The sequence below is a fragment of the Erithacus rubecula genome (assembly GCF_903797595.1).
Source record: "Erithacus rubecula genome assembly, chromosome: 8".
NCBI lineage: Eukaryota > Metazoa > Chordata > Aves > Passeriformes > Muscicapidae > Erithacus > Erithacus rubecula.
The window spans coordinates 32,284,141-32,311,767 of record NC_136659.1 but is presented as its reverse complement, the minus strand read 5'-3'; the positions used below and the strand labels follow the sequence as shown (position 1 = coordinate 32,311,767).

The following is a 27,627-nucleotide window of genomic DNA, read 5'->3' as shown; positions in this document are numbered from 1 at the left end:
GTGGAGCACAGTGACCGTGGAACCGAGTGCAACAGGGTGTCCAAGGGCCCTTTGTGACACGCGCTGACACAGGTGCTGGCAGCGACGCAGCCACGCCAGAGTGCTTGGTGCTCGCGACGGGACAGGACGCAGAGAGCGGAGCTCTGACGACACCTCACAGAGCCAGCTCGATCGTGCCTGACCGGAGCTTTGCCAAGCACTACTCCTGCGGCTGGCCTCGCGGCCAGACTGCGCCACTCCGTGTCTCGGAGCTCTTTTGAGGCATCTGCCATCCCTGCGGCCGGTGCCCTCGTGGCCAGGCCGTGGGACTCACTGACATCAGTTGCTCACGAGGAGTCTCCTGTCATTGCGGCAGGAGCCCTCGAGAGCAGAGCGCAGGACTTGTTGTCCTGCAGCCTTGAAAAGGTTTCCCTGTCGCAGGCCCCTTCAAGTGGCGACTGCGACACTCGCTGCTCAGACCTTTCTGAGGGATCCGTCTCGAAGGAGCCCTCAAGGTCACACAGCGAGATGGCAGGCAGAGTATTCAGCCTGTTCAAGACCCTTCGGGGAAAAAAGAAGAAAGGCCCAGCAGCTGCCCCATCAGAGCTGCCTCAAGAGCCGGAGCAGTTGCAACCCCTGCAGGATGGTGAGTGGCAGAGCCTGGGCCACAGGACTGGTGCTCAGAATCACCTTGGCCCCATCCCATCCCATGCCATCCCACGCCATCTCATCCCATCCCATCCCATCCCATCCCATCCCATCCCATCCCATCCCATCCCATCCCATCCCATCCCATCCCATCCCATCCCATCCCATCCCATCCCATCCCATCCCATCCCATCCCATCCCATCCCATCCCATCCCATCCCATCCCATCCCATCCCATCCATCCCATCCCATCCCATCCCTTCCCATCCCATCCTCTGTGAACATGCCTACGCACAGGGGCCGGGGCTTCTCTCCCAGCGGCCGTGCTCTGTCCCCTGGCCTGCTGGCTGTCCCTGGCCGGGCAGCGCAGGGCTGGGCTGTGTTCTCTGCCCTCTCCTGGGGCCACTCACCTCTGGCTGCACTCGCTCTGTACCAGATGCAGGGAAGGACCGGACACAGGAGCAGGATCCCGCCCGTGGCCGCTTCCGCCGAGCTGTGCAGGTACCTGCGGCCATCCCCACCTGGGCCGGGCCTGCTGTCCCTGCTGGGGCCAGCACCGCGCCGGGAGCGCTCCATGGTGCGTCCCTCCCTTACCGCCCTTCGTTCTGCTGCAGCTGCTGCGGAGCTTCCTGTGCCATCGGCGTAGGAAGACCAGAGCCACAGCGAGCCAGGGCACAGCCCAGCCCGACTGCAGGCCCAGCGAGCTGCAGGCAGAGCCTGCTGCCAGCACAGAGTCCTCTGCATGCGCAGCAGGCTCTGCCATGGCAGCGGCTGAGGGCAGCGCGATGGCTGGCACGACCCGCCCCGAGAGCATGGCCAGCACAGACACCCTCGCATGGAGCAGCTCAGATACGGGCTCCGTGCTCAGCCAGAGTGCCGCTCCTGCTCCCACTCTGGACATTTCCCAGCAAGAGGGAAATGTTTTTTCTCCAGAGCAGGTAGGCACCCTGGGGCCAGGGCTGAAGGCCTCCCAGGATCGTCTGGTGCTAGAGCTATCTGGGCTTCCCTCTGGCTAGCTCAGTACTAGGAGGAAGCCCAGAGCCCTGCAGCAAGGAGAAAAGAGAACAAAAGAGGCTCCTTGCCACAAAGGGGTTTCTTACCTTTCTTCCGGATGGCTTCCAGGGAGAAGGAGGAAATAGAAATGCCCGGCTGTAATCTTTAAACCCCCCGCCAGGGGCGGAGGGAAACCAGATCCCAGCCAGTCAGCTTAGGGCGGAGGGGAAAGGGGAGGGGAAAGGACTGAACCACAAGACAGGCTCTAGGGGAAGTCAGGGAGATACCATTCTCAGTGCTACACAAACCAAGTGAATGCAATGCAGCAGTGTGGCCCCTCAAGCCACGTGCCCTGTGCCCCCCCAGCCTCTGAGGCCAGCTCAGTGCGGTGGGAAGGCAAGAGCTTCTTGGGGGAAGCTGGGGGCCTCGCTGCCGTGCACAGCACTCCAAGTCCTTTTTGTGCCCCCTCCAGGTGCCAGCCATGCTGAGAGACATTCACCAGCGTCTCATGGGCTGCGTCACGGTGGATGCCGGGCTGCAAAATGTCCTCGTGACAGTGGCGGAAGAACACCCTTTCCACGTGGTGATGGGTCTCCTGTGCTGTGCCCCATCGTGTGACGGGTACGGGGCCAAAGTGCCTTGGCAGCTCAGGGCTCACCAGCCTCTGGGGCCATCGCCCTGCACGGCCTGTGCAGTGGGGTCAGGCACAGAGCTCCGGGGCCCTCGGGCCCCCCTGTTTGCTGAGCCTGCTGCCATGCTCCCTCCCTGCCCCTCAGGGCTCCGGGGCTCTGTCACCTGGCCCCACTCAGCTGCACGGGGCTGCTACTGATGCACAGCTCTGTTCCCACAGAGCCGCCACCCTGATGTGGAGAACCATCGGCTCGTCGGTACAGGTGGTGCAGGAGGTGCTTGCAGCGCTGCTCTCTGTGATGGAGTCCAGCATCTTCTTCTCCAGAGAGGACAACGAGGCCGTCTTTGCCCTGGCTGTGAGTTTCTGCCACTGGCCTTTGCTCACCCTCCAGGTGCCCTCTCCAGCAGCTCTCCGTGCTCTGCCCAGCGCCTTGCGGCTCCCAGCCTCGGGCGCTGGCTGGAAGCTGGCCTAGGGACAGGCTCAGGGGCAGCAGGCCGGCTGCTCCCCCTGCGTCTCCCCTGGGGCCCTGCCACACGGACACCTGGGCACTGAGCGCTGCCTCGGGCTGCTTTGTCTTTTGCAGGCAACTGTGGTGCTGTGGGTGACTGCCCACGCGCCCGAGTGGTACGTAGCAATGCTCCTCCATTCGGCCCGCCTGTTCGTGGCTCTGCTCTTCCGAATTGTCAGCAGCACAGAGCAGATGCCCCAGGCCCTTGAGAACGTGTGGGCAGCGTGCCGGGAGGAGCACCACCTTCCCAGCAGCCCCAGAAGGTGCCAGTCGCCCTGTCCTTCCCACGCCCTTGTGGCCAGGGCCAGAGCTCCCAGCGTGACCTGGGCTTTGCTTTGCTCTGCACACAGGTTTGCAGTGCAGACAATGAAGGCTCTGCTCTGCCGACTGGGCGGCGACAAAATGCTGGCGGCTCTGGAGGACAGGCACGTCTGGGACACCCTGCTTTGTGCCCACACCCAGCACTACGCAGTGGGGCTGCTGGCCAGGTGAGACCCCCTTCTGCGTGCTGCCAGAATTGGTGCCCTGTGCCCGGAGTGCCCCACACAGTCCCCGTGCTTGCGGGCCAGAGGGCCTTGGCACCGAGGGAGGGCCGAGCTGCCTGGAAAAGGCTGGGAGAGGAGGGGGCCCAGGAGCAGCCGCCTCCCCCAGGGCCCAAATACCCTCGCAGGGTGCTGGGCAAAGACCACACAGCTCTGCGAGTCAGTCCTGGCAGAGGTTTGCCTGCCCGGCTCAGGGCCTTGGTGCCTTTGTCCCCCTGCCAGGGAGATGCGCCATGGCCTGAGCCCCCTGTGCCCCTGCATCGCCACGCACCTGCTGAGCCTGCCCATCTGGGGCCAGCCACGCTGGGACCTGCCGGCCCTGGCGTTCTTGGTGGAGGTGAGCCTGAGGGCCAGCGCTGCCTGGCTGAGCTGCCTCCCAGCTCTCCGGCCTCTGGGAGCCGCAGCCGCCTGGCACGGTGCGCGCCCGCTGCTGCTGCCCGGGCCCGGCCCCGGCCCCAGGCGGTTCCGCGCTGCTGCCGGCCGGGTCCCTGTCACTGCCCTGTGCCTTTCAGGTCCTGGAGTGTCTGGACATGAGCAAACACGGGCACAGCGCCCTGTTGGCCATGTCCAGGCACGTGCCGAGCGACACCAGGGACAGGCTGCAGCTGCGGCTCAGAGGCCTCGTTATGCTCAGCAAGGAGCCCTCGCTGGTGAGAAGGGGGCAGTGGCTGATGCTGCGCTGGCAGCGTGGGGCTGGGCAACGCAGCCCCTTGGGCCTGCGTGGGATTTGGCAGCTGAGGCAGCGCTCCCAGCTCTCCTGCCTGCCGCTTCAGCCGCCTGAGTGCCTCGGGACAGGCCTCTGCCTCTGCCCTGAGGCAGCCGGGTGGGATTTACACAGCAGAGCCTTGTGTTGCACACAGAGCGGAGAAATCCGGCGCCTGTATCAACACCTGGAGGAGCAGCTGGGTGCTGCAGGTGGAGAGATGGACGAGATGACCCTCTCTCCGCTCGCCCATATACCCCAGGAGGAAGAACTAAAGATACTCAGCGCCACCGCCCCGGAGCTGGCTGGGTCACTCCTGCCAGACTTTGAGAATGTAAGGCTCTGTGCCCACGGGCACTGGACGCTGCCCGCAAACTTTCTACCCCGGGAAGTTTTGGGGCTGTGCGGGCCGGCGGGCTGGGACTGGGCGCAGGGAAGGCCCGGCCGAGGGGCAGAGCCCGTGCTGAGCCTTCCCTCCTGGCGCTCTCCGCAGCAGCTGCCGGACAAGAACCAAGCGGCAGAAGAGCCAGCGTCCTTTGGCGACCGCTCCTTGCCATTGAAGACGGGGCCAGCTGAAGAGCAGACCGGAGCAGCAGGAGCTCCAGGCACAGCTCTGGATTGTAACAGCTGAGCCTGTGGCAAGCTCCAGCAGCTCCTGCCATCTCCCTTTCTCCTCTGCCCCCCATACCTGCCCATCCCCAGTTTTGCCTCCCCGCTCACCCCTTCGCTTCGCGTTGCCTTAATAAAGTTTGCTTTGTTCACGTTACCACCATGTCTTTAGGCCCTGAGCCGCGCCAAACCTGAGCCCTGGCACACACAGGGCCCTGCTGCCGTTCTCTTCTGGCTGTGCTCTTTGCACAGACAGAAAGCAACAGGAGCAGCACAGGCTGCAAAGGTCCCTGTCCTGCAGGTCCCCTTGCACAACAGCGTTAGGTTAAAGGTCGTGCTTCCCCGGGAGCCCCAGTGATGTAGGTGCGGCTGTGTCCCTTTGGCTCCCTGCACTCCTTTCAGGGCCTCCTTGAGGCTCCTTGCCCTTAGCAGAAGGTTGTGGGAAGGGAGAAGGCTGTGAAGAACAGCTTTGGCATCTGCCAGGTCCTGCGGAGCCCAAGCCAAGCGCCTGCAGCAGGGTGTGTTCCCCTGCTTTGAGCACAGGTGTGAGCCGCACCATCTCTGCCCAGCTGAGAGCCCCAAAGCACTTTCAAAGAGCTCTGAATTCAAACACCTTTATTGCACACACTAATGCCATCTTCCCTATCTGGTGTGTTTTAACCCTGGCCGAGATGCTTTTGCCACTTGCTGGCTGGTGCCTGCCCTGCTCCAGGCCCCCCAGCGAGCTCGCTGCAAGGGCCAGGCACGGTGCAGAGTCCTTCCCTGAGCACTTGGCCGGTCTGGGTGTGTCCCGGGCTGTCTTAGCCACCGAGGCACTTTGGGTGGGCTGGGGGCGGCCCCAGGGCCCGTGGCAGGGTGTCCAAGCAGCCCTTTGTGACACGGTGGAGCACAGTGACCGTGGAACCGAGTGCAACAGGGTGTCCAAGGGCCCTTTGTGACACGGTGGAGCACAGTGACCGTGGAACCGAGTGCAACAGGGTGTCCAAGGGCCCTTTGTGACACGCGCTGACACAGGTGCTGGCAGCGACGCAGCCACGCCAGAGTGCTTGGTGCTCGCGACGGAACAGGACGCAGAGAGCGGAGCTCTGACAACACCTCACAGAGCCAGCTCGATCGTGCCTGACCGGAGCTTTGCCAAGCACTACTCCTGCGGCTGGCCTCGCGGCCAGACTGCGCCACTCCGTGTCTCGGAGCTCTTTTGAGGCATCTGCCATCCCTGCGGCCGGTGCCCTCGTGGCCAGGCCGTGGGACTCACTGACATCAGTTGCTCACGAGGAGTCTCCTGTCATTGCGGCAGGAGCCCTCGAGAGCAGAGCGCAGGACTTGTTGTCCTGCAGCCTTGAAAAGGTTTCCCTGTCGCAGGCCCCTTCAAGTGGCGACTGCGACACTCGCTGCTCAGACCTTTCTGAGGGATCCGTCTCGAAGGAGCCCTCAAGGTCACACAGCGAGATGGCAGGCAGAGTATTCAGCCTGTTCAAGACCCTTCGGGGAAAAAAGAAGAAAGGCCCAGCAGCTGCCCCATCAGAGCTGCCTCAAGAGCCGGAGCAGTTGCAACCCCTGCAGGATGGTGAGTGGCAGAGCCTGGGCCACAGGACTGGTGCTCAGAACCACCTTGGCCCCATCCCATGCCATCCCACGCCATCCATCCCATCCCATCCATCCCATCCCATCCCATCCCATCCCATCCCATCCCATCCCATCCCATCCCATCCCATCCATCCCATCCCATCCATCCCATCCCATCCCATCCCATCCCATCCCATCCCATCCCATCCCATCCCATCCCATCCCTTCCCATCCCATCCCATCCTTTCCCATCCCATCCTCTGTGAACATGCCTACGCACAGGGGCCGGGGCTTCTCTCCCAGCGGCCGTGCTCTGTCCCCTGGCCTGCTGGCTGTCCCTGGCTGGGCAGCGCAGGGCTGGGCTGTGTTCTCTGCCCTCTCCTGGGGCCACTCACCTCTGGCTGCACTCGCTCTGTACCAGATGCAGGGAAGGACCGGACACAGGAGCAGGATCCCGCCCGTGGCCGCTTCCGCCGAGCTGTGCAGGTACCTGCGGCCATCCCCACCTGGGCCGGGCCTGCTGTCCCTGCTGGGGCCAGCACCGCGCCGGGAGCGCTCCATGGTGCGTCCCTCCCTGACCGCCCTTCGTTCTGCTGCAGCTGCTGCGGAGCTTCCTGTGCCATCGGCGTAGGAAGACCAGAGCCACAGCGAGCCAGGGCACAGCGCAGCCCGACTGCAGGCCCAGCGAGCTGCAGGCAGAGCCTGCTGCCAGCACAGAGTCCTCTGCATGCGCAGCAGGCTCTGCCATGGCAGCGGCTGAGGGCAGCGCGATGGCTGGCACGACCCGCCCCGAGAGCATGGCCAGCACAGACACCCTCGCATGGAGCAGCTCAGATACGGGCTCCGTGCTCAGCCAGAGTGCCGCTCCTGCTCCCACTCTGGACATTTCCCAGCAAGAGGGAAATGTTTTTTCTCCAGAGCAGGTAGGCACCCTGGGGCCAGGGCTGAAGGCCTCCCAGGATCGTCTGGTGCTAGAGCTATCTGGGCTTCCCTCTGGCTAGCTCAGTACTAGGAGGAAGCCCAGAGCCCTGCAGCAAGGAGAAAAGAGAACAAAAGAGGCTCCTTGCCACAAAGGGGTTTCTTACCTTTCTTCCGGATGGCTTCCAGGGAGAAGGAGGAAATAGAAATGCCCGGCTGTAATCTTTAAACCCCCCGCCAGGGGCGGAGGGAAACCAGATCCCAGCCAGTCAGCTTAGGGCGGAGGGGAAAGGGGAGGGGAAAGGACTGAACCACAAGACAGGCTCTAGGGGAAGTCAGGGAGATACCATTCTCAGTGCTACACAAACCAAGTGAATGCAATGCAGCAGTGTGGCCCCTCAAGCCACGTGCCCTGTGCCCCCCCAGCCTCTGAGGCCAGCTCAGTGCGGTGGGAAGGCAAGAGCTTCTTGGGGGAAGCTGGGGGCCTCGCTGCCGTGCACAGCACTCCAAGTCCTTTTTGTGCCCCCTCCAGGTGCCAGCCATGCTGAGAGACATTCACCAGCGTCTCATGGGCTGCGTCACGGTGGATGCCGGGCTGCAAAATGTCCTCGTGACAGTGGCGGAAGAACACCCTTTCCACGTGGTGATGGGTCTCCTGTGCTGTGCCCCATCGTGTGACGGGTACGGGGCCAAAGTGCCTTGGCAGCTCAGGGCTCACCAGCCTCTGGGGCCATCGCCCTGCACGGCCTGTGCAGTGGGGTCAGGCACAGAGCTCCGGGGCCCTCGGGCCCCCCTGTTTGCTGAGCCTGCTGCCATGCTCCCTCCCTGCCCCTCAGGGCTCCGGGGCTCTGTCACCTGGCCCCACTCAGCTGCACGGGGCTGCTACTGATGCACAGCTCTGTTCCCACAGAGCCGCCACCCTGATGTGGAGAACCATCGGCTCGTCGGTACAGGTGGTGCAGGAGGTGCTTGCAGCGCTGCTCTCTGTGATGGAGTCCAGCATCTTCTTCTCCAGAGAGGACAACGAGGCCGTCTTTGCCCTGGCTGTGAGTTTCTGCCACTGGCCTTTGCTCACCCTCCAGGTGCCCTCTCCAGCAGCTCTCCGTGCTCTGCCCAGCGCCTTGCGGCTCCCAGCCTCGGGCGCTGGCTGGAAGCTGGCCTAGGGACAGGCTCAGGGGCAGCAGGCCGGCTGCTCCCCCTGCGTCTCCCCTGGGGCCCTGCCACACGGACACCTGGGCACTGAGCGCTGCCTCGGGCTGCTTTGTCTTTTGCAGGCAACTGTGGTGCTGTGGGTGACTGCCCACGCGCCCGAGTGGTACGTAGCAATGCTCCTCCATTCGGCCCGCCTGTTCGTGGCTCTGCTCTTCCGAATTGTCAGCAGCACAGAGCAGATGCCCCAGGCCCTTGAGAACGTGTGGGCAGCGTGCCGGGAGGAGCACCACCTTCCCAGCAGCCCCAGAAGGTGCCAGTCGCCCTGTCCTTCCCACGCCCTTGTGGCCAGGGCCAGAGCTCCCAGCGTGACCTGGGCTTTGCTTTGCTCTGCACACAGGTTTGCAGTGCAGACAATGAAGGCTCTGCTCTGCCGACTGGGCGGCGACAAAATGCTGGCGGCTCTGGAGGACAGGCACGTCTGGGACACCCTGCTTTGTGCCCACACCCAGCACTACGCAGTGGGGCTGCTGGCCAGGTGAGACCCCCTTCTGCGTGCTGCCAGAATTGGTGCCCTGTGCCCGGAGTGCCCCACACAGTCCCCGTGCTTGCGGGCCAGAGGGCCTTGGCACCGAGGGAGGGCCGAGCTGCCTGGAAAAGGCTGGGAGAGGAGGGGGCCCAGGAGCAGCCGCCTCCCCCAGGGCCCAAATACCCTCGCAGGGTGCTGGGCAAAGACCACACAGCTCTGCGAGTCAGTCCTGGCAGAGGTTTGCCTGCCCGGCTCAGGGCCTTGGTGCCTTTGTCCCCCTGCCAGGGAGATGCGCCATGGCCTGAGCCCCCTGTGCCCCTGCATCGCCACGCACCTGCTGAGCCTGCCCATCTGGGGCCAGCCACGCTGGGACCTGCCGGCCCTGGCGTTCTTGGTGGAGGTGAGCCTGAGGGCCAGCGCTGCCTGGCTGAGCTGCCTCCCAGCTCTCCGGCCTCTGGGAGCCGCAGCCGCCTGGCACGGTGCGCGCCCGCTGCTGCTGCCCGGGCCCGGCCCCGGCCCCAGGCGGTTCCGCGCTGCTGCCGGCCGGGTCCCTGTCACTGCCCTGTGCCTTTCAGGTCCTGGAGTGTCTGGACATGAGCAAACACGGGCACAGCGCCCTGTTGGCCATGTCCAGGCACGTGCCGAGCGACACCAGGGACAGGCTGCAGCTGCGGCTCAGAGGCCTCGTTATGCTCAGCAAGGAGCCCTCGCTGGTGAGAAGGGGGCAGTGGCTGATGCTGCGCTGGCAGCGTGGGGCTGGGCAACGCAGCCCCTTGGGCCTGCGTGGGATTTGGCAGCTGAGGCAGCGCTCCCAGCTCTCCTGCCTGCCGCTTCAGCCGCCTGAGTGCCTCGGGACAGGCCTCTGCCTCTGCCCTGAGGCAGCCGGGTGGGATTTACACAGCAGAGCCTTGTGTTGCACACAGAGCGGAGAAATCCGGCGCCTGTATCAACACCTGGAGGAGCAGCTGGGTGCTGCAGGTGGAGAGATGGACGAGATGACCCTCTCTCCGCTCGCCCATATACCCCAGGAGGAAGAACTAAAGATACTCAGCGCCACCGCCCCGGAGCTGGCTGGGTCACTCCTGCCAGACTTTGAGAATGTAAGGCTCTGTGCCCACGGGCACTGGACGCTGCCCGCAAACTTTCTACCCCGGGAAGTTTTGGGGCTGTGCGGGCCGGCGGGCTGGGACTGGGCGCAGGGAAGGCCCGGCCGAGGGGCAGAGCCCGTGCTGAGCCTTCCCTCCTGGCGCTCTCCGCAGCAGCTGCCGGACAAGAACCAAGCGGCAGAAGAGCCAGCGTCCTTTGGCGACCGCTCCTTGCCATTGAAGACGGGGCCAGCTGAAGAGCAGACCGGAGCAGCAGGAGCTCCAGGCACAGCTCTTGATTGTAACAGCTGAGCCTGTGGCAAGCTCCAGCAGCTCCTGCCATCTCCCTTTCTCCTCTGCCTCCCATACCTGCCCATCCCCAGTTTTGCCTCCCCGCTCACCCCTTCGCTTCGCGTTGCCTTAATAAAGTTTGCTTTGTTCACGTTACCACCATGTCTTTAGGCCCTGAGCCGCGCCAAACCTGAGCCCTGGCACACACAGGGCCCTGCTGCCATTCTCTTCTGGCTGTGCTCTTTGCACAGACAGAAAGCAACAGGAGCAGCACAGGCTGCAAAGGTCCCTGTCCTGCAGGTCCCCTTGCACAACAGCGTTAGGTTAAAGGTCGTGCTTCCCCGGGAGCCCCAGTGATGTAGGTGCGGCTGTGTCCCTTTGGCTCCCTGCACTCCTTTCAGGGCCTCCTTGAGGCTCCTTGCCCTTAGCAGAAGGTTGTGGGAAGGGAGAAGGCTGTGAAGAACAGCTTTGGCATCTGCCAGGTCCTGCGGAGCCCAAGCCAAGCGCCTGCAGCAGGGTGTGTTCCCCTGCTTTGAGCACAGGTGTGAGCCGCACCATCTCTGCCCAGCTGAGAGCCCCAAAGCACTTTCAAAGAGCTCTGAATTCAAACACCTTTATTGCACACACTAATGCCATCTTCCCTATCTGGTGTGTTTTCAACCCTGGCCGAGATGCTTTTGCCACTTGCTGGCTGGTGCCTGCCCTGCTCCAGGCCCCCCAGCGAGCTCGCTGCAAGGGCCAGGCACGGTGCAGAGTCCTTCCCTGAGCACTTGGCCGGTCTGGGTGTGTCCCGGGCTGTCTTAGCCACCGAGGCACTTTGGGGGGGCTGGGGGCGGCCCCAGGGCCCGTGGCAGGGTGTCCAAGCAGCCCTTTGTGACACGGTGGAGCACAGTGACCGTGGAACCGACTGCAACAGGGTGTCCAAGGGCCCTTTGTGACACGCGCTGACACAGGTGCTGGCAGCGACGCAGCCACGCCAGAGTGCTTGGTGCTCGCGACGGGACAGGACGCAGAGAGCGGAGCTCTGACGACACCTCACAGAGCCAGCTCGATCGTGCCTGACCGGAGCTTTGCCAAGCACTACTCCTGCGGCTGGCCTCGCGGCCAGACTGTGCCACTCCGTGTCTCGGAGATCTCTTGAGGCATCTGCCATCCCTGCGGCCGGTGCCCTCGTGGCCAGGCCGTGGGACTCACTGACATCAGTTGCTCACGAGGAGTCTCCTGTCATTGCGGCAGGAGCCCTCGAGAGCAGAGCGCAGGACTTGTTGTCCTGCAGCCTTGAAAAGGTTTCCCTGTCGCAGGCCCCTTCAAGTGGCGACTGCGACACTCGCTGCTCAGACCTTTCTGAGGGATCCATCTCGAAGGAGCCCTCAAGGTCACACAGCGAGATGGCAGGCAGAGTATTCAGCCTGTTCAAGACCCTTCGGGGAAAAAAGAAGAAAGGCCCAGCAGCTGCCCCATCAGAGCTGCCTCAAGAGCCGGAGCAGTTGCAACCCCTGCAGGATGGTGAGTGGCAGAGCCTGGGCCACAGGACTGGTGCTCAGAATCACCTTGGCCCCATCCCATCCCATGCCATCCCACGCCATCTCATCCCATCCCATCCCATCCCATCCCATCCCATCCCATCCCATCCCATCCCATCCCATCCCATTTCATTTCATCCCATCCCATCCCATCCCATCCCATCCCATCCCATCCCATCCCATCCCATCCCATCCCATCCCATCCCATCCCATCCCATCCCATCCCATCCCATCCCTTCCCATCCCATCCTCTGTGAACATGCCTACGCACAGGGGCCGGGGCTTCTCTCCCAGCGGCCGTGCTCTGTCCCCTGGCCTGCTGGCTGTCCCTGGCCGGGCAGCGCAGGGCTGGGCTGTGTTCTCTGCCCTCTCCTGGGGCCACTCACCTCTGGCTGCACTCGCTCTGTACCAGATGCAGGGAAGGACCGGACACAGGAGCAGGATCCCGCCCGTGGCCGCTTCCGCCGAGCTGTGCAGGTACCTGCGGCCATCCCCACCTGGGCCGGGCCTGCTGTCCCTGCTGGGGCCAGCACCGCGCCGGGAGCGCTCCATGGTGCGTCCCTCCCTTACCGCCCTTCGTTCTGCTGCAGCTGCTGCGGAGCTTCCTGTGCCATCGGCGTAGGAAGACCAGAGCCACAGCGAGCCAGGGCACAGCCCAGCCCGACTGCAGGCCCAGCGAGCTGCAGGCAGAGCCTGCTGCCAGCACAGAGTCCTCTGCATGCGCAGCAGGCTCTGCCATGGCAGCGGCTGAGGGCAGCGCGATGGCTGGCACGACCCGCCCCGAGAGCATGGCCAGCACAGACACCCTCGCATGGAGCAGCTCAGATACGGGCTCCGTGCTCAGCCAGAGTGCCGCTCCTGCTCCCACTCTGGACATTTCCCAGCAAGAGGGAAATGTTTTTTCTCCAGAGCAGGTAGGCACCCTGGGGCCAGGGCTGAAGGCCTCCCAGGATCGTCTGGTGCTAGAGCTATCTGGGCTTCCCTCTGGCTAGCTCAGTACTAGGAGGAAGCCCAGAGCCCTGCAGCAAGGAGAAAAGAGAACAAAAGAGGCTCCTTGCCACAAAGGGGTTTCTTACCTTTCTTCCGGATGGCTTCCAGGGAGAAGGAGGAAATAGAAATGCCCGGCTGTAATCTTTAAACCCCCCGCCAGGGGCGGAGGGAAACCAGATCCCAGCCAGTCAGCTTAGGGCGGAGGGGAAAGGGGAGGGGAAAGGACTGAACCACAAGACAGGCTCTAGGGGAAGTCAGGGAGATACCATTCTCAGTGCTACACAAACCAAGTGAATGCAATGCAGCAGTGTGGCCCCTCAAGCCACGTGCCCTGTGCCCCCCCAGCCTCTGAGGCCAGCTCAGTGCGGTGGGAAGGCAAGAGCTTCTTGGGGGAAGCTGGGGGCCTCGCTGCCGTGCACAGCACTCCAAGTCCTTTTTGTGCCCCCTCCAGGTGCCAGCCATGCTGAGAGACATTCACCAGCGTCTCATGGGCTGCGTCACGGTGGATGCCGGGCTGCAAAATGTCCTCGTGACAGTGGCGGAAGAACACCCTTTCCACGTGGTGATGGGTCTCCTGTGCTGTGCCCCATCGTGTGACGGGTACGGGGCCAAAGTGCCTTGGCAGCTCAGGGCTCACCAGCCTCTGGGGCCATCGCCCTGCACGGCCTGTGCAGTGGGGTCAGGCACAGAGCTCCGGGGCCCTCGGGCCCCCCTGTTTGCTGAGCCTGCTGCCATGCTCCCTCCCTGCCCCTCAGGGCTCCGGGGCTCTGTCACCTGGCCCCACTCAGCTGCACGGGGCTGCTACTGATGCACTGCTCTGTTCCCACAGAGCCGCCACCCTGATGTGGAGAACCATCGGCTCGTCGGTACAGGTGGTGCAGGAGGTGCTTGCAGCGCTGCTCTCTGTGATGGAGTCCAGCATCTTCTTCTCCAGAGAGGACAACGAGGCCGTCTTTGCCCTGGCTGTGAGTTTCTGCCACTGGCCTTTGCTCACCCTCCAGGTGCCCTCTCCAGCAGCTCTCCGTGCTCTGCCCAGCGCCTTGCGGCTCCCAGCCTTGGGCGCTGGCTGGAAGCTGGCCTAGGGACAGGCTCAGGGGCAGCAGGCCGGCTGCTCCCCCTGCGTCTCCCCTGGGGCCCTGCCACACGGACACCTGGGCACTGAGCGCTGCCTCGGGCTGCTTTGTCTTTTGCAGGCAACTGTGGTGCTGTGGGTGACTGCCCACGCGCCCGAGTGGTACGTAGCAATGTTCCTCCATTCGGCCCGCCTGTTCGTGGCTCTGCTCTTCCGAATTGTCAGCAGCACAGAGCAGATGCCCCAGGCCCTTGAGAACGTGTGGGCAGCGTGCCGGGAGGAGCACCACCTTCCCAGCAGCCCCAGAAGGTGCCAGTCGCCCTGTCCTTCCCACGCCCTTGTGGCCAGGGCCAGAGCTCCCAGCGTGACCTGGGCTTTGCTTTGCTCTGCACACAGGTTTGCAGTGCAGACAATGAAGGCTCTGCTCTGCCGACTGGGCGGCGACAAAATGCTGGCGGCTCTGGAGGACAGGCACGTCTGGGACACCCTGCTTTGTGCCCACACCCAGCACTACGCAGTGGGGCTGCTGGCCAGGTGAGACCCCCTTCTGCGTGCTGCCAGAATTGGTGCCCTGTGCCCGGAGTGCCCCACACAGTCCCCGTGCTTGCGGGCCAGAGGGCCTTGGCACCGAGGGAGGGCCGAGCTGCCTGGAAAAGGCTGGGAGAGGAGGGGGCCCAGGAGCAGCCGCCTCCCCCAGGGCCCAAATACCCTCGCAGGGTGCTGGGCAAAGACCACACAGCTCTGCGAGTCAGTCCTGGCCGAGGTTTGCCTGCCCGGCTCAGGGCCTTGGTGCCTTTGTCCCCCTGCCAGGGAGATGCGCCATGGCCTGAGCCCCCTGTGCCCCTGCATCGCCACGCACCTGCTGAGCCTGCCCATCTGGGGCCAGCCACGCTGGGACCTGCCGGCCCTGGCGTTCTTGGTGGAGGTGAGCCTGAGGGCCAGCGCTGCCTGGCTGAGCTGCCTCCCAGCTCTCCGGCCTCTGGGAGCCGCAGCCGCCTGGCACGGTGCGCGCCCGCTGCTGCTGCCCGGGCCCGGCCCCGGCCCCAGGCGGTTCCGCGCTGCTGCCGGCCGGGTCCCTGTCACTGCCCTGTGCCTTTCAGGTCCTGGAGTGTCTGGACATGAGCAAACACGGGCACAGCGCCCTGTTGGCCATGTCCAGGCACGTGCCGAGCGACACCAGGGACAGGCTGCAGCTGCGGCTCAGAGGCCTCGTTATGCTCAGCAAGGAGCCCTCGCTGGTGAGAAGGGGGCAGTGGCTGATGCTGCGCTGGCAGCGTGGGGCTGGGCAACGCAGCCCCTTGGGCCTGCGTGGGATTTGGCAGCTGAGGCAGCGCTCCCAGCTCTCCTGCCTGCCGCTTCAGCCGCCTGAGTGCCTCGGGACAGGCCTCTGCCTCTGCCCTGAGGCAGCCGGGTGGGATTTACACAGCAGAGCCTTGTGTTGCACACAGAGCGGAGAAATCCGGCGCCTGTATCAACACCTGGAGGAGCAGCTGGGTGCTGCAGGTGGAGAGATGGACGAGATGACCCTCTCTCCGCTCGCCCATATACCCCAGGAGGAAGAACTAAAGATACTCAGCGCCACCGCCCCGGAGCTGGCTGGGTCACTCCTGCCAGACTTTGAGAATGTAAGGCTCTGTGCCCACGGGCACTGGACGCTGCCCGCAAACTTTCTACCCCGGGAAGTTTTGGGGCTGTGCGGGCCGGCGGGCTGGGACTGGGCGCAGGGAAGGCCCGGCCGAGGGGCAGAGCCCGTGCTGAGCCTTCCCTCCTGGCGCTCTCCGCAGCAGCTGCCGGACAAGAACCAAGCGGCAGAAGAGCCAGCGTCCTTTGGCGACCGCTCCTTGCCATTGAAGACGGGGCCAGCTGAAGAGCAGACCGGAGCAGCAGGAGCTCCAGGCACAGCTCTTGATTGTAACAGCTGAGCCTGTGGCAAGCTCCAGCAGCTCCTGCCATCTCCCTTTCTCCTCTGCCCCCCATACCTGCCCATCCCCAGTTTTGCCTCCCCGCTCACCCCTTCGCTTCGCGTTGCCTTAATAAAGTTTGCTTTGTTCACGTTACCACCATGTCTTTAGGCCCTGAGCCGCGCCAAACCTGAGCCCTGGCACACACAGGGCCCTGCTGCCGTTCTCTTCTGGCTGTGCTCTTTGCACAGACAGAAAGCAACAGGAGCAGCACAGGCTGCAAAGGTCCCTGTCCTGCAGGTCCCCTTGCACAACAGCGTTAGGTTAAAGGTCGTGCTTCCCCGGGAGCCCCAGTGATGTAGGTGCGGCTGTGTCCCTTTGGCTCCCTGCACTCCTTTCAGGGCCTCCTTGAGGCTCCTTGCCCTTAGCAGAAGGTTGTGGGAAGGGAGAAGGCTGTGAAGAACAGCTTTGGCATCTGCCAGGTCCTGCGGAGCCCAAGCCAAGCGCCTGCAGCAGGGTGTGTTCCCCTGCTTTGAGCACAGGTGTGAGCCGCACCATCTCTGCCCAGCTGAGAGCCCCAAAGCACTTTCAAAGAGCTCTGAATTCAAACACCTTTATTGCACACACTAATGCCATCTTCCCTATCTGGTGTGTTTTCAACCCTGGCCGAGATGCTTTTGCCACTTGCTGGCTGGTGCCTGCCCTGCTCCAGGCCCCCCAGCGAGCTCGCTGCAAGGGCCAGGCACGGTGCAGAGTCCTTCCCTGAGCACTTGGCCGGTCTGGGTGTGTCCCGGGCTGTCTTAGCCACCGAGGCACTTTGGGTGGGCTGGGGGCGGCCCCAGGGCCCGTGGCAGGGTGTCCAAGCAGCCCTTTGTGACACGGTGGAGCACAGTGACCGTGGAACCGACTGCAACAGGGTGTCCAAGGGCCCTTTGTGACACGCGCTGACACAGGTGCTGGCAGCGACGCAGCCACGCCAGAGTGCTTGGTGCTCGCGACGGGACAGGACGCAGAGAGCGGAGCTCTGACAACACCTCACAGAGCCAGCTCGATCGTGCCTGACCGGAGCTTTGCCAAGCACTACTCCTGCGGCTGGCCTCGCGGCCAGACTGCGCCACTCCGTGTCTCGGAGCTCTTTTGAGGCATCTGCCATCCCTGCGGCCGGTGCCCTCGTGGCCAGGCCGTGGGACTCACTGACATCAGTTGCTCACGAGGAGTCTCCTGTCATTGCGGCAGGAGCCCTCGAGAGCAGAGCGCAGGACTTGTTGTCCTGCAGCCTTGAAAAGGTTTCCCTGTCGCAGGCCCCTTCAAGTGGCGACTGCGACACTCGCTGCTCAGACCTTTCTGAGGGATCCGTCTCGAAGGAGCCCTCAAGGTCACACAGCGAGATGGCAGGCAGAGTATTCAGCCTGTTCAAGACCCTTCGGGGAAAAAAGAAGAAAGGCCCAGCAGCTGCCCCATCAGAGCTGCCTCAAGAGCCGGAGCAGTTGCAACCCCTGCAGGATGGTGAGTGGCAGAGCCTGGGCCACAGGACTGGTGCTCAGAACCACCTTGGCCCCATCCCATGCCATCCCACGCCATCCCATGCCATCCCATGCCATCCCACGCCATCCCATCCCATCCCATCCCATCCCATCCCATCCCATCCCATCCCATCCCATCCATCCCTTCCCATCCCATCCCATCCCATCCCATCCCATCCCATCCCATCCCATCCATCCCATCCCATCCCATCCCATCCCATCCATCCCATCCCATCCCATCCCTTCCCATCCCATCCCATCCCTTCCCATCCCATCCTCTGTGAACATGCCTACGCACAGGGGCCGGGGCTTCTCTCCCAGCGGCCGTGCTCTGTCCCCTGGCCTGCTGGCTGTCCCTGGCCGGGCAGCGCAGGGCTGGGCTGTGTTCTCTGCCCTCTCCTGGGGCCACTCACCTCTGGCTGCACTCGCTCTGTACCAGATGCAGGGAAGGACCGGACACAGGAGCAGGATCCCGCCCGTGGCCGCTTCCGCCGAGCTGTGCAGGTACCTGCGGCCATCCCCACCTGGGCCGGGCCTGCTGTCCCTGCTGGGGCCAGCACCGCGCCGGGAGCGCTCCATGGTGCGTCCCTCCCTGACCGCCCTTCGTTCTGCTGCAGCTGCTGCGGAGCTTCCTGTGCCATCGGCGTAGGAAGACCAGAGCCACAGCGAGCCAGGGCACAGCCCAGCCCGACTGCAGGCCCAGCGAGCTGCAGGCAGAGCCTGCTGCCAGCACAGAGTCCTCTGCATGCGCAGCAGGCTCTGCCATGGCAGCGGCTGAGGGCAGCGCGATGGCTGGCACGACCCGCCCCGAGAGCATGGCCAGCACAGACACCCTCGCATGGAGCAGCTCAGATACGGGCTCCGTGCTCAGCCAGAGTGCCGCTCCTGCTCCCACTCTGGACATTTCCCAGCAAGAGGGAAATGTTTTTTCTCCAGAGCAGGTAGGCACCCTGGGGCCAGGGCTGAAGGCCTCCCAGGATCGTCTGGTGCTAGAGCTATCTGGGCTTCCCTCTGGCTAGCTCAGTACTAGGAGGAAGCCCAGAGCCCTGCAGCAAGGAGAAAAGAGAACAAAAGAGGCTCCTTGCCACAAAGGGGTTTCTTACCTTTCTTCCGGATGGCTTCCAGGGAGAAGGAGGAAATAGAAATGCCCGGCTGTAATCTTTAAACCCCCCGCCAGGGGCGGAGGGAAACCAGATCCCAGCCAGTCAGCTTAGGGCGGAGGGGAAAGGGGAGGGGAAAGGACTGAACCACAAGACAGGCTCTAGGGGAAGTCAGGGAGATACCATTCTCAGTGCTACACAAACCAAGTGAATGCAATGCAGCAGTGTGGCCCCTCAAGCCACGTGCCCTGTGCCCCCCCAGCCTCTGAGGCCAGCTCAGTGCGGTGGGAAGGCAAGAGCTTCTTGGGGGAAGCTGGGGGCCTCGCTGCCGTGCACAGCACTCCAAGTCCTTTTTGTGCCCCCTCCAGGTGCCAGCCATGCTGAGAGACATTCACCAGCGTCTCATGGGCTGCGTCACGGTGGATGCCGGGCTGCAAAATGTCCTCGTGACAGTGGCGGAAGAACACCCTTTCCACGTGGTGATGGGTCTCCTGTGCTGTGCCCCATCGTGTGACGGGTACGGGGCCAAAGTGCCTTGGCAGCTCAGGGCTCACCAGCCTCTGGGGCCATCGCCCTGCACGGCCTGTGCAGTGGGGTCAGGCACAGAGCTCCGGGGCCCTCGGGCCCCCCTGTTTGCTGAGCCTGCTGCCATGCTCCCTCCCTGCCCCTCAGGGCTCCGGGGCTCTGTCACCTGGCCCCACTCAGCTGCACGGGGCTGCTACTGATGCACAGCTCTGTTCCCACAGAGCCGCCACCCTGATGTGGAGAACCATCGGCTCGTCGGTACAGGTGGTGCAGGAGGTGCTTGCAGCGCTGCTCTCTGTGATGGAGTCCAGCATCTTCTTCTCCAGAGAGGACAACGAGGCCGTCTTTGCCCTGGCTGTGAGTTTCTGCCACTGGCCTTTGCTCACCCTCCAGGTGCCCTCTCCAGCAGCTCTCCGTGCTCTGCCCAGCGCCTTGCGGCTCCCAGCCTCGGGCGCTGGCTGGAAGCTGGCCTAGGGACAGGCTCAGGGGCAGCAGGCCGGCTGCTCCCCCTGCGTCTCCCCTGGGGCCCTGCCACACGGACACCTGGGCACTGAGCGCTGCCTCGGGCTGCTTTGTCTTTTGCAGGCAACTGTGGTGCTGTGGGTGACTGCCCACGCGCCCGAGTGGTACGTAGCAATGCTCCTCCATTCGGCCCGCCTGTTCGTGGCTCTGCTCTTCCGAATTGTCAGCAGCACAGAGCAGATGCCCCAGGCCCTTGAGAACGTGTGGGCAGCGTGCCGGGAGGAGCACCACCTTCCCAGCAGCCCCAGAAGGTGCCAGTCGCCCTGTCCTTCCCACGCCCTTGTGGCCAGGGCCAGAGCTCCCAGCGTGACCTGGGCTTTGCTTTGCTCTGCACACAGGTTTGCAGTGCAGACAATGAAGGCTCTGCTCTGCCGACTGGGCGGCGACAAAATGCTGGCGGCTCTGGAGGACAGGCACGTCTGGGACACCCTGCTTTGTGCCCACACCCAGCACTACGCAGTGGGGCTGCTGGCCAGGTGAGACCCCCTTCTGCGTGCTGCCAGAATTGGTGCCCTGTGCCCGGAGTGCCCCACACAGTCCCCGTGCTTGCGGGCCAGAGGGCCTTGGCACCGAGGGAGGGCCGAGCTGCCTGGAAAAGGCTGGGAGAGGAGGGGGCCCAGGAGCAGCCGCCTCCCCCAGGGCCCAAATACCCTCGCAGGGTGCTGGGCAAAGACCACACAGCTCTGCGAGTCAGTCCTGGCAGAGGTTTGCCTGCCCGGCTCAGGGCCTTGGTGCCTTTGTCCCCCTGCCAGGGAGATGCGCCAAGGCCTGAGCCCCCTGTGCCCCTGCATCGCCACGCACCTGCTGAGCCTGCCCATCTGGGGCCAGCCACGCTGGGACCTGCCGGCCCTGGCGTTCTTGGTGGAGGTGAGCCTGAGGGCCAGCGCTGCCTGGCTGAGCTGCCTCCCAGCTCTCCGGCCTCTGGGAGCCGCAGCCGCCTGGCACGGTGCGCGCCCGCTGCTGCTGCCCGGGCCCGGCCCCGGCCCCAGGCGGTTCCGCGCTGCTGCCGGCCGGGTCCCTGTCACTGCCCTGTGCCTTTCAGGTCCTGGAGTGTCTGGACATGAGCAAACACGGGCACAGCGCCCTGTTGGCCATGTCCAGGCACGTGCCGAGCGACACCAGGGACAGGCTGCAGCTGCGGCTCAGAGGCCTCGTTATGCTCAGCAAGGAGCCCTCGCTGGTGAGAAGGGGGCAGTGGCTGATGCTGCGCTGGCAGCGTGGGGCTGGGCAACGCAGCCCCTTGGGCCTGCGTGGGATTTGGCAGCTGAGGCAGCGCTCCCAGCTCTCCTGCCTGCCGCTTCAGCCGCCTGAGTGCCTCGGGACAGGCCTCTGCCTCTGCCCTGAGGCAGCCGAGTGGGATTTACACAGCAGAGCCTTGTGTTGCACACAGAGCGGAGAAATCCGGCGCCTGTATCAACACCTGGAGGAGCAGCTGGGTGCTGCAGGTGGAGAGATGGACGAGATGACCCTCTCTCCGCTCGCCCATATACCCCAGGAGGAAGAACTAAAGATACTCAGCGCCACCGCCCCGGAGCTGGCTGGGTCACTCCTGCCAGACTTTGAGAATGTAAGGCTCTGTGCCCACGGGCACTGGACGCTGCCCGCAAACTTTCTACCCCGGGAAGTTTTGGGGCTGTGCGGGCCGGCGGGCTGGGACTGGGCGCAGGGAAGGCCCGGCCGAGGGGCAGAGCCCGTGCTGAGCCTTCCCTCCTGGCGCTCTCCGCAGCAGCTGCCGGACAAGAACCAAGCGGCAGAAGAGCCAGCGTCCTTTGGCGACCGCTCCTTGCCATTGAAGACGGGGCCAGCTGAAGAGCAGACCGGAGCAGCAGGAGCTCCAGGCACAGCTCTGGATTGTAACAGCTGAGCCTGTGGCAAGCTCCAGCAGCTCCTGCCATCTCCCTTTCTCCTCTGCCTCCCATACCTGCCCATCCCCAGTTTTGCCTCCCCGCTCACCCCTTCGCTTCGCGTTGCCTTAATAAAGTTTGCTTTGTTCACGTTACCACCATGTCTTTAGGCCCTGAGCCGCGCCAAACCTGAGCCCTGGCACACACAGGGCCCTGCTGCCGTTCTCTTCTGGCTGTGCTCTTTGCACAGACAGAAAGCAACAGGAGCAGCACAGGCTGCAAAGGTCCCTGTCCTGCAGGTCCCCTTGCACAACAGCGTTAGGTTAAAGGTCGTGCTTCCCCGGGAGCCCCAGTGATGTAGGTGTGGCTGTGTCCCTTTGGCTCCCTGCACTCCTTTCAGGGCCTCCTTGAGGCTCCTTGCCCTTAGCAGAAGGTTGTGGGAAGGGAGAAGGCTGTGAAGAACAGCTTTGGCATCTGCCAGGTCCTGCGGAGCCCAAGCCAAGCGCCTGCAGCAGGGTGTGTTCCCCTGCTTTGAGCACAGGTGTGAGCCGCACCATCTCTGCCCAGCTGAGAGCCCCAAAGCACTTTCAAAGAGCTCTGAATTCAAACACCTTTATTGCACACACTAATGCCATCTTCCCTATCTGGTGTGTTTTTAACCCTGGCCGAGATGCTTTTGCCACTTGCTGGCTGGTGCCTGCCCTGCTCCAGGCCCCCCAGCGAGCTCGCTGCAAGGGCCAGGCACGGTGCAGAGTCCTTCCCTGAGCACTTGGCCGGTCTGGGTGTGTCCCGGGCTGTCTTAGCCACCGAGGCACTTTGGGTGGGCTGGGGGCGGCCCCAGGGCCCGTGGCAGGGTGTCCAAGCAGCCCTTTGTGACACGGTGGAGCACAGTGACCGTGGAACCGAGTGCAACAGGGTGTCCAAGGGCCCTTTGTGACACGGTGGAGCACAGTGACCGTGGAACCGACTGCAACAGGGTGTCCAAGGGCCCTTTGTGACACGCGCTGACACAGGTGCTGGCAGCGACGCAGCCACGCCAGAGTGCTTGGTGCTCGCGACGGGACAGGACGCAGAGAGCGGAGCTCTGACAACACCTCACAGAGCCAGCTCGATCGTGCCTGACCGGAGCTTTGCCAAGCACTACTCCTGCGGCTGGCCTCGCGGCCAGACTGCGCCACTCCGTGTCTCGGAGCTCTTTTGAGGCATCTGCCATCCCTGCGGCCGGTGCCCTCGTGGCCAGGCCGTGGGACTCACTGACATCAGTTGCTCACGAGGAGTCTCCTGTCATTGCGGCAGGAGCCCTCGAGAGCAGAGCGCAGGACTTGTTGTCCTGCAGCCTTGAAAAGGTTTCCCTGTCGCAGGCCCCTTCAAGTGGCGACTGCGACACTCGCTGCTCAGACCTTTCTGAGGGATCCGTCTCGAAGGAGCCCTCAAGGTCACACAGCGAGATGGCAGGCAGAGTATTCAGCCTGTTCAAGACCCTTCGGGGAAAAAAGAAGAAAGGCCCAGCAGCTGCCCCATCAGAGCTGCCTCAAGAGCCGGAGCAGTTGCAACCCCTGCAGGATGGTGAGTGGCAGAGCCTGGGCCACAGGACTGGTGCTCAGAACCACCTTGGCCCCCATCCCATGCCATCCCACGCCATCCCATCCATCATCCATCCCATCCCATCCCATCCCATCCCATCCCATCCATCCCATCCCATCCCATCCCATCCATCCATCCCATCCCATCCATCCCATCCCATCCCATCCCATCCCATCCCATCCCATCCCATCCCTCCCATCCCATCCCATCCCATCCCATCCCATCCCATCCCATCCCATCCCATCCCATCCCATCCCATCCCATCCCTTCCCATCCCATCCCATCCCTTCCCATCCCATCCTCTGTGAACATGCCTACGCACAGGGGCCGGGGCTTCTCTCCCAGCGGCCGTGCTCTGTCCCCTGGCCTGCTGGCTGTCCCTGGCCGGGCAGCGCAGGGCTGGGCTGTGTTCTCTGCCCTCTCCTGTGGCCACTCACCTCTGGCTGCACTCGCTCTGTACCAGATGCAGGGAAGGACCGGACACAGGAGCAGGATCCCGCCCGTGGCCGCTTCCGCCGAGCTGTGCAGGTACCTGCGGCCATCCCCACCTGGGCCGGGCCTGCTGTCCCTGCTGGGGCCAGCACCGCGCCGGGAGCGCTCCATGGTGCGTCCCTCCCTTACCGCCCTTCGTTCTGCTGCAGCTGCTGCGGAGCTTCCTGTGCCATCGGCGTAGGAAGACCAGAGCCACAGCGAGCCAGGGCACAGCCCAGCCCGACTGCAGGCCCAGCGAGCTGCAGGCAGAGCCTGCTGCCAGCACAGAGTCCTCTGCATGCGCAGCAGGCTCTGCCATGGCAGCGGCTGAGGGCAGCGCGATGGCTGGCACGACCCGCCCCGAGAGCATGGCCAGCACAGACACCCTCGCATGGAGCAGCTCAGATACGGGCTCCGTGCTCAGCCAGAGTGCCGCTCCTGCTCCCACTCTGGACATTTCCCAGCAAGAGGGAAATGTTTTTTCTCCAGAGCAGGTAGGCACCCTGGGGCCAGGGCTGAAGGCCTCCCAGGATCGTCTGGTGCTAGAGCTATCTGGGCTTCCCTCTGGCTAGCTCAGTACTAGGAGGAAGCCCAGAGCCCTGCAGCAAGGAGAAAAGAGAACAAAAGAGGCTCCTTGCCACAAAGGGGTTTCTTACCTTTCTTCCGGATGGCTTCCAGGGAGAAGGAGGAAATAGAAATGCCCGGCTGTAATCTTTAAACCCCCCGCCAGGGGCGGAGGGAAACCAGATCCCAGCCAGTCAGCTTAGGGCGGAGGGGAAAGGGGAGGGGAAAGGACTGAACCACAAGACAGGCTCTAGGGGAAGTCAGGGAGATACCATTCTCAGTGCTACACAAACCAAGTGAATGCAATGCAGCAGTGTGGCCCCTCAAGCCACGTGCCCTGTGCCCCCCCAGCCTCTGAGGCCAGCTCAGTGCGGTGGGAAGGCAAGAGCTTCTTGGGGGAAGCTGGGGGCCTCGCTGCCGTGCACAGCACTCCAAGTCCTTTTTGTGCCCCCTCCAGGTGCCAGCCATGCTGAGAGACATTCACCAGCGTCTCATGGGCTGCGTCACGGTGGATGCCGGGCTGCAAAATGTCCTCGTGACAGTGGCGGAAGAACACCCTTTCCACGTGGTGATGGGTCTCCTGTGCTGTGCCCCATCGTGTGACGGGTACGGGGCCAAAGTGCCTTGGCAGCTCAGGGCTCACCAGCCTCTGGGGCCATCGCCCTGCACGGCCTGTGCAGTGGGGTCAGGCACAGAGCTCCGGGGCCCTCGGGCCCCCCTGTTTGCTGAGCCTGCTGCCATGCTCCCTCCCTGCCCCTCAGGGCTCCGGGGCTCTGTCACCTGGCCCCACTCAGCTGCACGGGGCTGCTACTGATGCACAGCTCTGTTCCCACAGAGCCGCCACCCTGATGTGGAGAACCATCGGCTCGTCGGTACAGGTGGTGCAGGAGGTGCTTGCAGCGCTGCTCTCTGTGATGGAGTCCAGCATCTTCTTCTCCAGAGAGGACAACGAGGCCGTCTTTGCCCTGGCTGTGAGTTTCTGCCACTGGCCTTTGCTCACCCTCCAGGTGCCCTCTCCAGCAGCTCTCCGTGCTCTGCCCAGCGCCTTGCGGCTCCCAGCCTCGGGCGCTGGCTGGAAGCTGGCCTAGGGACAGGCTCAGGGGCAGCAGGCCGGCTGCTCCCCCTGCGTCTCCCCTGGGGCCCTGCCACACGGACACCTGGGCACTGAGCGCTGCCTCGGGCTGCTTTGTCTTTTGCAGGCAACTGTGGTGCTGTGGGTGACTGCCCACGCGCCCGAGTGGTACGTAGCAATGCTCCTCCATTCGGCCCGCCTGTTCGTGGCTCTGCTCTTCCGAATTGTCAGCAGCACAGAGCAGATGCCCCAGGCCCTTGAGAACGTGTGGGCAGCGTGCCGGGAGGAGCACCACCTTCCCAGCAGCCCCAGAAGGTGCCAGTCGCCCTGTCCTTCCCACGCCCTTGTGGCCAGGGCCAGAGCTCCCAGCGTGACCTGGGCTTTGCTTTGCTCTGCACACAGGTTTGCAGTGCAGACAATGAAGGCTCTGCTCTGCCGACTGGGCGGCGACAAAATGCTGGCGGCTCTGGAGGACAGGCACGTCTGGGACACCCTGCTTTGTGCCCACACCCAGCACTACGCAGTGGGGCTGCTGGCCAGGTGAGACCCCCTTCTGCGTGCTGCCAGAATTGGTGCCCTGTGCCCGGAGTGCCCCACACAGTCCCCGTGCTTGCGGGCCAGAGGGCCTTGGCACCGAGGGAGGGCCGAGCTGCCTGGAAAAGGCTGGGAGAGGAGGGGGCCCAGGAGCAGCCGCCTCCCCCAGGGCCCAAATACCCTCGCAGGGTGCTGGGCAAAGACCACACAGCTCTGCGAGTCAGTCCTGGCAGAGGTTTGCCTGCCCGGCTCAGGGCCTTGGTGCCTTTGTCCCCCTGCCAGGGAGATGCGCCAAGGCCTGAGCCCCCTGTGCCCCTGCATCGCCACGCACCTGCTGAGCCTGCCCATCTGGGGCCAGCCACGCTGGGACCTGCCGGCCCTGGCGTTCTTGGTGGAGGTGAGCCTGAGGGCCAGCGCTGCCTGGCTGAGCTGCCTCCCAGCTCTCCGGCCTCTGGGAGCCGCAGCCGCCTGGCACGGTGCGCGCCCGCTGCTGCTGCCCGGGCCCGGCCCCGGCCCCAGGCGGTTCCGCGCTGCTGCCGGCCGGGTCCCTGTCACTGCCCTGTGCCTTTCAGGTCCTGGAGTGTCTGGACATGAGCAAACACGGGCACAGCGCCCTGTTGGCCATGTCCAGGCACGTGCCGAGCGACACCAGGGACAGGCTGCAGCTGCGGCTCAGAGGCCTCGTTATGCTCAGCAAGGAGCCCTCGCTGGTGAGAAGGGGGCAGTGGCTGATGCTGCGCTGGCAGCGTGGGGCTGGGCAACGCAGCCCCTTGGGCCTGCGTGGGATTTGGCAGCTGAGGCAGCGCTCCCAGCTCTCCTGCCTGCCGCTTCAGCCGCCTGAGTGCCTCGGGACAGGCCTCTGCCTCTGCCCTGAGGCAGCCGGGTGGGATTTACACAGCAGAGCCTTGTGTTGCACACAGAGCGGAGAAATCCGGCGCCTGTATCAACACCTGGAGGAGCAGCTGGGTGCTGCAGGTGGAGAGATGGACGAGATGACCCTCTCTCCGCTCGCCCATATACCCAGGAGGAAGAACTAAAGATACTCAGCGCCACCGCCCCAGGAGCTGGCTGGGTCACTCCTGCCAGACTTTGAGAATGTAAGGCTCTGTGCCCACGGGCACTGGACGCTGCCCGCAAACTTTCTACCCCGGGAAGTTTTGGGGCTGTGCGGGCCGGCGGGCTGGGACTGGGCGCAGGGAAGGCCCGGCCGAGGGGCAGAGCCCGTGCTGAGCCTTCCCTCCTGGCGCTCTCCGCAGCAGCTGCCGGACAAGAACCAAGCGGCAGAAGAGCCAGCGTCCTTTGGCGACCGCTCCTTGCCATTGAAGACGGGGCCAGCTGAAGAGCAGACCGGAGCAGCAGGAGCTCCAGGCACAGCTCTTGATTGTAACAGCTGAGCCTGTGGCAAGCTCCAGCAGCTCCTGCCATCTCCCTTTCTCCTCTGCCCCCCATACCTGCCCATCCCCAGTTTTGCCTCCCCGCTCACCCCTTCGCTTCGCGTTGCCTTAATAAAGTTTGCTTTGTTCACGTTACCACCATGTCTTTAGGCCCTGAGCCGCGCCAAACCTGAGCCCTGGCACACACAGGGCCCTGCTGCCGTTCTCTTCTGGCTGTGCTCTTTGCACAGACAGAAAGCAACAGGAGCAGCACAGGCTGCAAAGGTCCCTGTCCTGCAGGTCCCCTTGCACAACAGCGTTAGGTTAAAGGTCGTGCTTCCCCGGGAGCCCCAGTGATGTAGGTGCGGCTGTGTCCCTTTGGCTCCCTGCACTCCTTTCAGGGCCTCCTTGAGGCTCCTTGCCCTTAGCAGAAGGTTGTGGGAAGGGAGAAGGCTGTGAAGAACAGCTTTGGCATCTGCCAGGTCCTGCGGAGCCCAAGCCAAGCGCCTGCAGCAGGGTGTGTTCCCCTGCTTTGAGCACAGGTGTGAGCCGCACCATCTCTGCCCAGCTGAGAGCCCCAAAGCACTTTCAAAGAGCTCTGAATTCAAACACCTTTATTGCACACACTAATGCCATCTTCCCTATCTGGTGGTTTTCAACCCTGGCCGAGATGCTTTTGCCACTTGCTGGCTGGTGCCTGCCCTGCTCCAGGCCCCCCAGCGAGCTCGCTGCAAGGGCCAGGCACGGTGCAGAGTCCTTCCCTGAGCACTTGGCCGGTCTGGGTGTGTCCCGGGCTGTCTTAGCCACCGAGGCACTTTGGGTGGGCTGGGGGCGGCCCCAGGGCCCGTGGCAGGGTGTCCAAGCAGCCCTTTGTGACA

At 63.9% G+C, this 27,627-nt stretch overlaps 10 protein-coding genes across 10 annotated transcripts; all 10 read left to right on the top strand.

The window, feature by feature from the left end:
* Window positions 1-55: 55 nt before the first annotated feature.
* LOC306804545 (uncharacterized protein) lies at window positions 56-1,643 on the top strand (the record flags this gene model as incomplete). Its single annotated transcript, XM_079311283.1, has 4 exons — window positions 56-72; window positions 458-625; window positions 1,064-1,128; window positions 1,242-1,643. The coding sequence occupies exons 2-4, from the start codon at window positions 508-510 to the stop codon at window positions 1,641-1,643; spliced, it is 585 nt and encodes a 194-aa protein (XP_079167409.1). The 5' UTR covers window positions 56-72; window positions 458-507.
* A 311-nt stretch (window positions 1,644-1,954) lies between these two features.
* LOC306804544 (maestro heat-like repeat-containing protein family member 6) lies at window positions 1,955-4,635 on the top strand (the record flags this gene model as incomplete). Its single annotated transcript, XM_079311282.1, has 6 exons — window positions 1,955-2,241; window positions 2,471-2,606; window positions 2,835-3,022; window positions 3,110-3,247; window positions 3,524-3,638; window positions 4,498-4,635. Exons 1-6 carry the CDS (start codon window positions 2,102-2,104, stop codon window positions 4,633-4,635), a joined length of 855 nt encoding a protein of 284 aa, XP_079167408.1. The 5' UTR covers window positions 1,955-2,101.
* Window positions 4,636-5,610: 975 nt separating this feature from the next.
* On the top strand, window positions 5,611-7,180 carry LOC306804543 (uncharacterized protein; the record flags this gene model as incomplete). Its single annotated transcript, XM_079311281.1, has 4 exons — window positions 5,611-5,627; window positions 6,013-6,180; window positions 6,601-6,665; window positions 6,779-7,180. Exons 2-4 carry the CDS (start codon window positions 6,063-6,065, stop codon window positions 7,178-7,180), a joined length of 585 nt encoding a protein of 194 aa, XP_079167407.1. The 5' UTR covers window positions 5,611-5,627; window positions 6,013-6,062.
* Window positions 7,181-7,491: 311 nt separating this feature from the next.
* LOC306804721 (maestro heat-like repeat-containing protein family member 6) lies at window positions 7,492-10,203 on the top strand. The gene is made up of 6 exons (XM_079311677.1): window positions 7,492-7,778; window positions 8,008-8,143; window positions 8,372-8,559; window positions 8,647-8,784; window positions 9,061-9,175; window positions 10,035-10,203. Exons 1-6 carry the CDS (start codon window positions 7,639-7,641, stop codon window positions 10,170-10,172), a joined length of 855 nt encoding a protein of 284 aa, XP_079167803.1. The 5' UTR covers window positions 7,492-7,638; the 3' UTR covers window positions 10,173-10,203.
* A 1,310-nt stretch (window positions 10,204-11,513) lies between these two features.
* Window positions 11,514-12,666, top strand: LOC306804542 (uncharacterized protein; the record flags this gene model as incomplete). The annotated part of the gene is made up of 3 exons (XM_079311280.1): window positions 11,514-11,657; window positions 12,087-12,151; window positions 12,265-12,666. The coding sequence occupies exons 1-3, from the start codon at window positions 11,540-11,542 to the stop codon at window positions 12,664-12,666; spliced, it is 585 nt and encodes a 194-aa protein (XP_079167406.1). The 5' UTR covers window positions 11,514-11,539.
* A 311-nt stretch (window positions 12,667-12,977) lies between these two features.
* LOC306804556 (maestro heat-like repeat-containing protein family member 6) lies at window positions 12,978-15,689 on the top strand. Its single transcript, XM_079311300.1, has 6 exons — window positions 12,978-13,264; window positions 13,494-13,629; window positions 13,858-14,045; window positions 14,133-14,270; window positions 14,547-14,661; window positions 15,521-15,689. Exons 1-6 carry the CDS (start codon window positions 13,125-13,127, stop codon window positions 15,656-15,658), a joined length of 855 nt encoding a protein of 284 aa, XP_079167426.1. The 5' UTR covers window positions 12,978-13,124; the 3' UTR covers window positions 15,659-15,689.
* An 884-nt stretch (window positions 15,690-16,573) lies between these two features.
* LOC306804541 (uncharacterized protein) lies at window positions 16,574-18,179 on the top strand (the record flags this gene model as incomplete). Its single annotated transcript, XM_079311279.1, has 4 exons — window positions 16,574-16,590; window positions 16,976-17,143; window positions 17,600-17,664; window positions 17,778-18,179. Exons 2-4 carry the CDS (start codon window positions 17,026-17,028, stop codon window positions 18,177-18,179), a joined length of 585 nt encoding a protein of 194 aa, XP_079167405.1. The 5' UTR covers window positions 16,574-16,590; window positions 16,976-17,025.
* Window positions 18,180-18,490: 311 nt separating this feature from the next.
* On the top strand, window positions 18,491-21,171 carry LOC306804539 (maestro heat-like repeat-containing protein family member 6; the record flags this gene model as incomplete). The annotated part of the gene is made up of 6 exons (XM_079311278.1): window positions 18,491-18,777; window positions 19,007-19,142; window positions 19,371-19,558; window positions 19,646-19,783; window positions 20,060-20,174; window positions 21,034-21,171. The coding sequence occupies exons 1-6, from the start codon at window positions 18,638-18,640 to the stop codon at window positions 21,169-21,171; spliced, it is 855 nt and encodes a 284-aa protein (XP_079167404.1). The 5' UTR covers window positions 18,491-18,637.
* A 976-nt stretch (window positions 21,172-22,147) lies between these two features.
* Window positions 22,148-23,778, top strand: LOC306804538 (uncharacterized protein; the record flags this gene model as incomplete). Its single annotated transcript, XM_079311277.1, has 4 exons — window positions 22,148-22,164; window positions 22,550-22,717; window positions 23,199-23,263; window positions 23,377-23,778. The coding sequence occupies exons 2-4, from the start codon at window positions 22,600-22,602 to the stop codon at window positions 23,776-23,778; spliced, it is 585 nt and encodes a 194-aa protein (XP_079167403.1). The 5' UTR covers window positions 22,148-22,164; window positions 22,550-22,599.
* A 311-nt stretch (window positions 23,779-24,089) lies between these two features.
* Window positions 24,090-26,801, top strand: LOC306804730 (maestro heat-like repeat-containing protein family member 6). The gene is made up of 6 exons (XM_079311682.1): window positions 24,090-24,376; window positions 24,606-24,741; window positions 24,970-25,157; window positions 25,245-25,382; window positions 25,659-25,773; window positions 26,633-26,801. The coding sequence occupies exons 1-6, from the start codon at window positions 24,237-24,239 to the stop codon at window positions 26,768-26,770; spliced, it is 855 nt and encodes a 284-aa protein (XP_079167808.1). The 5' UTR covers window positions 24,090-24,236; the 3' UTR covers window positions 26,771-26,801.
* Window positions 26,802-27,627: the final 826 nt, after the last annotated feature.